The following is an 8,559-nucleotide window of genomic DNA, read 5'->3' as shown; positions in this document are numbered from 1 at the left end:
AGCAAAAAATTCATGTAATGTTTGGCCAGGGTTGGAGCTTGCTGATGTGCCATATTCCCAAAGTAGTAATTATTTGCTTTATGTTCTTTTGTGCTTGTATGGCTTTTGTGAATGTGTGTGTGCATATGTATACATAGCAATTGAAGACTTGAACCCTCTCGAGAGATGCTTCATTGATCATTCTCTCTCGTGTTTTATGTCACAAATGTACAAGAAACAATTTCGTCGTTTTATTGGCAGGGAATTCAATTTAATTTTCTGGTTGTGAAGCTTTCCATTTATAGAAAAGAAATGATGGGTTTATATGCATTGGTGCCTGGTGGAATCGAATTTTCCGTGATTGGATGATCCTTGAAAGTGGTTAGAAATGCCAGTAAACATGACAACTGAAAGCCCGATGAGGATGATGGGTGCAAGTGGTGGAGGCATACCCATGAGTGAAAATAGTATAAGGGCAATCCCTATGGGTGAAAATAGCATGGCTCCGATTCCTCCTTCGGCGGCGGATGGTGTGGCTCAGGAGCTTGGGATGCTCTTGAAAAGCCACTCTCGGCTCGATAGTTTACTAAATCGGAAGGACATGGTTCCGCATCGAAGTGGAAGTGCCCCTCCAAGTGTGGAAGGCTCAATCGCATCAATGGGAGGCCTTCTGCTTCCTGGTATGGAAAGCTCAGGAATTCACATCATTGAGAGCTCCGCACATGGGCAAATGAATGAGAATGTGGTTGATTCGGAACAAGAGCTTCGATCTGATCCGGCTTACTTGGCCTACTACTATTCTCACATCAACTTGAACCCACGGCTTCCACCACCGATAATTTCCCGGGATAATTACGTCCTTGCACAGCGTCTGGCAAGTGGTAATCTTCCGGATAAGAAAAATCTTAGGTCTTTTGACGATAGTAATAAAAGGTCTTTGTTTTCGACACAACTTGTGCTTCCGACCCACAATGAAGTTGAATCATCTGAGGATGAAAAGTCTCCAGAGGATGGCTTGTTGAGGCAAGTATCGGGTAACCGGGTGGAAAGCAAAGCTGAGGCTGGGTTATCGGCCACTCATATGCATGGATTTGGTGCCCGTCCGAAAAGCTTAGTAGACCTCATTCAGGTAAGAAAGATTTATCGTAATTAACTAGTTATATTGAGGAGGTTGAAAGAAATATGATAAATATCTCCCATATGGATTTTCTTTTGCACAGCAAGATTTCCCGAGGACGCCTTCTCCAGTGTATAGTTTACCTCGACCATCTAGTAGGGTTGCAAATGAGGAGGGGAAGACAGGGGGAGATTCTCATCTGCGAGAGTCTTCCGTGACGGTTGCTGCAATCACTGAGCTAGATGCACCTTCGTTACATGTCCCTTCACGCTCGGCCACACCGACTCTTAAACCTCCTATGAGTGCTATACCAATGGGAAATGCTGCTATAGCATCTGTAAGTGGGAATTTGGGACCCATTGCCAGGATTCCAACACCAGATCCTTTGAGTGGGAATGAAGCATTAATAGAAGAGATCTCAAGTTTGAGGGGGGGATCAAGCACATCTGATTTGACAGCTTCTTTACAAGATCTAACCTTGTCGTCTGTAGCTGGTAGGCATGGGGGTGTTCCTACAGACCATAAGCGTCTTGCGGGTCTATCATTAGATCATCATCAACAAGAGTTGCAAGAGCAACCGTTGTTGCAACAACAAGTTTATCGCCATAACCAGCATGGGCAAAGGTCTCAAGCTGGGTCACAAATTGGGCAAGCGAAGAACCTTCATGCCCATCAGCAACAAGGTTTAGGGCAAAATTTCATGACTTCAAGTAAGCATGGGGTTGCATTATCACAGTCTTTAAATGCTCCTATCCAATCTTCGAATAACATGTTTGCTGCAGCCATGTCATATATGGCCAGCGGGAATCCTTATTATCCAACGACAAACATGTATGCGTCCCAATATAGTTTAGGTGGATACCCTCTGAATAATCCTCTCCTTCCGGGAGGAGTAATGCCAAATTACACTAACAATGCAAGCTACGAGAATGTCGCGACTGGAATGGGTGGCCGGTCTGCCTCGTCCGGCCTCTCTAATATGGACATGCAACAGCTGTATAAGTATTCGAGCCAAAACCAAATTGGGCTTCACTCTCGGATACCTGATCCCTTGTATCTTCATTACTTACAGCAACGGACCACCGATGATATTCATGCAAATGACCCTTTGCTTAGAGGAGCATATGGGCAGTTGAATCCTCTGGAGGTACAGAAAAGCCAGTTAAGTTCAATGCTTGGCTACTCAGCACAGGATCATCACAAGTCCCAGTTTGCCAGGGGTAGCGCACTCAGTCTTCAAATGGGAGGCCAAGCTGGCTCAGTTAGTCCTGGTTACTATGGGAGCCCACCTGGGCTAGGCTTTGTCATGCCATATGCCAATTCACCCCTCACAAGTCCAGTGCTTCCAGGGTCCCCTGTTCTTCCTGGGGTCTTATCTCTGCGACATAGTGGAAGGTCCTCTGCTGGATGGCAAGGAGTGAGAGCCAGTGAGACGGGTGAAGATATGAGAGCTTCCTCATTGTTGGATGAGCTGAAGAATAGCAAATCTCGGAGGTTTGAACTCCAAGAAATCGTTGGTCATGTGGTGGAATTCAGGTAATTCTTCTACCCTGTAATTTAGCTATCTAAATTGAAATCCTGCATCTTGTCTTATCTATGATAAAATGGTACAGTGCGGATCAACATGGTAGCCGGTTCATTCAGCAAAAGTTGGAGATGGCATCTGATGAGGAGAAAGGCATGGTCTTCCAAGAAGTTTTACCTCATGCACTTACTCTCATGACTGATGTGTTTGGGAATTATGTCATTCAAAAGGTAATGTCCTGCATATATCTCGACTATAAAGCTGGAAAAGATTTAGTAACTTTGTTTAGGTCTACAAGTTCAGACTGAAGTAATGCGCATGGATTGATTGTCATATAAAACACCATGATTGTGTATTTTAAAAACTAATTCAAGGAGGACGACAAAACTAATATTAAACGAATGATTTTATATGGTTATGGTGACCACATGAAATTAATGGATTGGGAGCATCATGACTATAGTTATCTATCTATTGGAATATTGGTAACTGTTCTGTGGTTTTGTTTATCTTTCAGTTCTTTGAGCATGGAAGTATGGAGCAAAGGGCAGAGCTTGCGAACAAGCTGGTTGGCCATGTCTTAAATTTGAGCCTTCAAATGTATGGCTGCCGTGTGATTCAAAAGGTGCATCTTAGCATAGCGTTTTTTTCAAAACAACTCACTTTAAGACTAGGTCATAGATTCAAATCCTTAATTTTACATGCCTTTGTTACACACCATATATCACTTCCCTTTAACTACATGCCACATGGGAATGTTGAATTGATGACCTCATAATCTCCTAAACTGTTGACACAGCCATTTCTTTTATAATATTTCTCTCTATCTTATACAGTAATGCTTGTTGTTTGGCTGTTAATAGGCATTAGAAGTTGTGGATCGTGAACAACAAATTAGTCTGGTTTCAGAGCTGGATGGGTATGTCATGCATTGTGTTCGTGATCAGAATGGCAACCATGTAATCCAAAAATGTATTGAGTGCATTCCGCCGGAACATATACAATTTATAATTTCAGCTTTCCGTGGTCAGGTGGTGACTCTTTCCACGCATCCTTATGGATGCCGTGTGATTCAGGTAGATGATGACAATATTATTCCCTGACTTTTGGGATATTTACCAGAAACATCTCTGAAGTTTTGAAGCATTACCTACCAGAATGATCCTCTGGTAAATATCCCAAAACTTAGGGGGTATTCTTCTCTGTTACTTTTTATCATTCAGTACAAGTTGTATTAGATGTAAAAACCATTATTATCTGTTTTAATTTTCTTTGTTTTCTGCAGCGTGTTCTCGAGCATTGTACAATTGAGCAGAAAGATGATGGGATAATGGATGACATTCTACGAGCTACTTGTGATTTGGCACAGGATCAATATGGCAATTATGTTGTACAGGTTAGTGGTGGTTCAATTTTCCTATAAAACCTGTATTTTCTTTGCTATTTTCTAATGTTGTTCCAATTGGAGCTGTTTCTAAATGTTGGTTTTTCTTTGGAAAATTTCGACATGATAATATAATAGCATGTGCTAGAGCACGGAAAACCACATGAAAAGGGTGAGATAATGACGAAACTAGCTGGCCAGATTGTACAGATGAGTCAGCACAAATTTGCGTCAAATGTAGTTGAGAAGTGTTTGGAGTTTGGGGGTCCGGTGGAACGCAAGATTTTGATCAGCGAAATGCTTGGACACACAGATGAGAACGAGCCACTACAGGTACTCTATTCTCGGCGTGAATAAGGTGGTCTAGATGGTGGGTATATTTGTATGCATGTATTATATTGCGATGTATATATTCAATTGTAATGTATAACACATTGTGATGTATATGTATGGAATGCATCTGTATCATGGGTTTGCTGATTGATTGCAGGCCATGATGAAAGATCAATATGCGAACTATGTGGTTCAGAAAGTTCTGGAAACATGTGATGATCAGGAGCGTGAGCTCTTGCTCTCTCGCATTCGTGTCCATCTCCATGCCTTGAAGAAGTATACGTATGGCAAACATATCGTTGCACGTGTGGAGAAGCTCCTGGCTGCTGGGGGTAAAAATGAAAATTATTATATTAAAAGTCAAAAAAATAAATATAAATACAAGAAACATAGTAAATAAATAATACGTGCTACATTAAAAAATAAATGCATAAAATAAAAAACAAAATGTAAAATAATAAATAAAGAAGAAAATAATAAATGAGTATTCATTGTGTTTCTAATTTTTTTTTTGCTTGTGTCAGAACGACGAAGTGCCCAAGTGTCATCATTATCGGCTTGATCCATTTCGAACAAAACTGTAATACCTTATATGACCACCTTTTATAACTGATTTGTGCATAATACAAATTTGAAAAGTAGGACGGAAAAGAAATGCAGATTGTATGGAGAAGTGAGGTTTGAACTACAATCAGCAATCCCGACTATCTAACATCAACTAAAAGACTAGGAAAAGTGTGTAGAGAGAAAGTAACGAGTGCTCGTGTTGTAATGTTGTATCAGAGTGTATTATCTTTTGTTTTTAAGAAAGGGTAGTAGGCTTGAGCGCAAAATGAAAGAATGTATTCTCTTTTGTTGTAACTGAATCCAGGAATCTCTTTTCTATTTCGAGTTCAATTTATTTCTACCCCACTCTTATAACCTCCCAGATGTGCTTTGGTTATTATTATTATCATGCAATTCCCCTTTGTTCTGTACAAAATCAAATTGATTGATGACTTGTATATAGATTGCTCATGTAACATATCAAATATCCTTGCGATTTGCCATGGCTCTAGGAAAAATTAGTGCCATTGTGTTATGTTTTATTGCTGTGATAATTTGCAGTTATTGATTAATCTAACATTCTGGTATCTCCTGCGGTAGACCAACCAGAAGTCCATCTCATGGAAGTTTTTTAATGATATGTAAAGGTTAGTTAGGACAAGATGAGTCATGTGCTTGGAGGGGCAAACATCTTGGAAGAGGCTACCTCTTTGATTCCCCTGGTAATGTACTAATTAGTAGGGCAGAAAATCTCATGCAAGTGTTTAATAATATTCAAAGGTTAGGGCAAATGGGTCATGTGCTTGGAGGAGCAAATATCTTGAAAGAGGCTTAACCCTTCTCTGCCTCATTGATTCTCTAGGTGATGTACTAATTAGTAGGTCAGAAAGTCCTGTACACCAGTTTATAATTATATGTACAAATTGAGCAGTTATAATGGTCCACTCATGGCATAGTATTTATGTAATTATCTTGCCTATTCATCATCTTTTGATCTCTTTTGTGGGTGAGTGGTAGGTTATCTATTAGGGATATATAGGTGGAAATAGAGAAACATATTGTGGGATTGAGTTCAATTACCCCACTTAGTGTTTTGAATGTCATATTGAGAGCTAATGAAACCGTTACGTCATTTGCATTTACGATGCTTAAATGCTTGTGGGATCGGCATTTTCAGTCGCTATTATCATGATATTTGTGCCAATTCGATCCATTGCCTTCGTCTTTCAGCCTAAACCAATTCCTCATGGTCAAACTCCTTTTTCGTAGCCTATAATGTGCTGATAAAGCATTTGAATTTGATAGATGTAATCATATCTCAAGAATGAGTGTATGTTATTTGAGCGCTAGTAAATAAGTATGGTGCACTTGTGTAATTGAATTACTCTTAGACATTTTACATAAATTCTAGATTCCGTTGTCCATATTAATCATTCTCAAAGTGTTTTGTTATTTTTCCTAAAAAAGATGAACTCAACAAGCTTGGCGAATCAAGATTAAAAGTACAAGTCATTACTAATGATAGTGATGTTAATGCATGAGGTGCTTTTATGACTTGTAAAGATGTTTGAGAAAGTTTTGGAAGTACGCATCGTTAGCTATTGTGTATGGAATATGTTGTGGTAAGGGCACATGATTTTTGACATTGGTTTGCATGGAGTGAGGCAATGTTACATAATATACTAACCCCATCTTGATGTCATCATAGTTGTGTATAGTTTGGATTGTTGCTTTTCCTTTTCTTGGTTCATGGTGATTCCTTTGCAAATTTCTAGTGATCTATGATTGTATGCTCACCCATTGTGTTAAGATGACAATTGAGTCCCCATGCCTTTGAAGATCGACAAAGCCTTGGTCAAAAGTGATTTTCCGCAACCATAGGTTGTGATTATTTGAAACTAAGCCAATGCTTGATTGAGGTGGGAAACACACTAGAGAGTTGTAATAATATCTGGAATGAATCAACTTGAGGTTGGAAACCCCTCGATTAGAGCTTCATATAATGATATATAGTAAGTTTAAATTGGTCTATACTAGTAGTAGCGATAGAAACAAAGGACTGTGCATTGTCACCATATACATACTCAACACACATTGTGGGCCTCCTATTGTCTTCTTCATCTTCAATCTCTTCAATCAGGTGAGTTCTAGTTTTCTCTTTCATGGATTTAAAAAAAAATCTTGGCTCAATACCACATAAAAAATAATGGATATGTTGAGAATCAAACTCAACTTAACCTAGGGTGTGAACACACCTTAAGAATCAGTCAAGTGTGTGAATACACATCACGTGGACGTTCAACAATCATGTCATGATTCAAACTCTTGACCTATTGTATTGTAATCAAATGTTTTAACCAACACATCCAATACATGTTCATGTTACTTTTTAGTAGATTATTGTAGATTATCTATTCTACATGTAGGAGATTTTGAAAGCTTCTAAAAAGCTCCAGAAGCTAGAAGCTTCTAGAAAGCTCCAGAAGTTGGAACATTCCAAAAGGTTGTGCATGAAAATGAGTCTTTGCATGGAACTACATTTAGAGCCCACAAACATGTATAAATATAAGGGTTCACCTTGGCCCTAGTCAAGGTGAACAACACCAATTACGGAAGCATAATATCAGTTCTTATTCTCTTGTCTATTTTCTCTCTCTCTTTCTTGTTCCCTTGCTTACGCTCAATGCTCGTTCCGGTAAATTCTCGATGACCCAAGTAGCCTAAGATAGGCTAATGAGAGGGTATGCATCCCTCTCACTCTTAGAGAGACAATGCCATCAGGCATACTTTCAAGAGCCACGGACTAAGGGATGGCTCTTCGACTCATTAGTGACCCCTTCCCTCATGTATGCATCAGTAGTATGGGCTCCAGGTCTACCATCTTTCATGTGGACGCAATTAGAGAGACCTTTGGTGATGATGTTATCATGTCAACTCCGAAGCAAATCGACAATACCACATGACATTATTAGAGCAGAGTTTAGTTTGGCCCCGATGTTAGTTTTTGCACTTTTCGAAGTGGTAGTTTTTATTCATAAGATACATAGCCAACCACAAGATAGGATATCCCATCGAGCTTTTGAGGCATCCGATCCCTATATGCGTCCAGAGACACTAGCTCTTGGTATAGCATTGTAGTGAGTTGGTTACTTGCAAATGGTATAGACATTAATAACCTACCTCCCCTTAAGTACAATCGTGGGATTGATCAAACTTTAATCTCTTATGAAGTTCATAAGAAAGTAATACGCCAAGAAATATGGCAAATTTACATCCTGAGAGCCACTCCCATCTAAAATGTTGTACTATAAGGAACACTTCTTGCACTTCTCTAAGTTAGGTTTTATTACACGACCAAAATATCTGGATACATTCTTATCAAATGCACTAAGGGTGGCCATTGGACAACTTAGGGTATCATCTCACCAACTTGAGATTGAGAATGGTCATGCTAATAGAGTTCCTAGAGAGGAAAGGCTATGTAGGTTATGTCACATAGAGATAGAGGATGAGTATCACTTTACATGCAAGTGTCCGACTTATACCGAGATAAGGGCAAAATACCAAGACATACTAGGACCCTCTCCCACTCTCTCCAGACTATTAGATACCCCGGATATAAAGAGATTAGGTAGGTATATCTTAGAGCTAAAACAACATAGGGAGAATAAATTA

The 8,559-nt window shown here is 39.5% G+C and overlaps 1 protein-coding gene across 1 annotated transcript; it reads left to right on the top strand.

Annotated features, from left to right (window-relative positions):
* Window positions 1–245: 245 nt before the first annotated feature.
* On the top strand, window positions 246–5,245 carry LOC147849255 (pumilio homolog 3-like). The gene is made up of 9 exons (XM_087337713.1): window positions 246–1,108; window positions 1,200–2,632; window positions 2,710–2,851; window positions 3,139–3,246; window positions 3,485–3,697; window positions 3,907–4,017; window positions 4,144–4,338; window positions 4,496–4,670; window positions 4,863–5,245. The coding sequence occupies exons 1-9, from the start codon at window positions 368–370 to the stop codon at window positions 4,898–4,900; spliced, it is 3,156 nt and encodes a 1,051-aa protein (XP_087193839.1). The 5' UTR covers window positions 246–367; the 3' UTR covers window positions 4,901–5,245.
* The last annotated feature ends 3,314 nt before the right edge of the window (window positions 5,246–8,559 follow it).

The sequence above is a fragment of the Azolla caroliniana genome, unplaced genomic scaffold, assembly GCF_043228905.1.
Source record: "Azolla caroliniana isolate FFs.n. ecotype wild unplaced genomic scaffold, voAzoCaro1.0.p SCAF_103, whole genome shotgun sequence".
Taxonomy (NCBI): Eukaryota; Viridiplantae; Streptophyta; class Polypodiopsida; order Salviniales; family Salviniaceae; genus Azolla; species Azolla caroliniana.
This window is presented reverse-complemented; position numbering and strand designations above follow the sequence as displayed.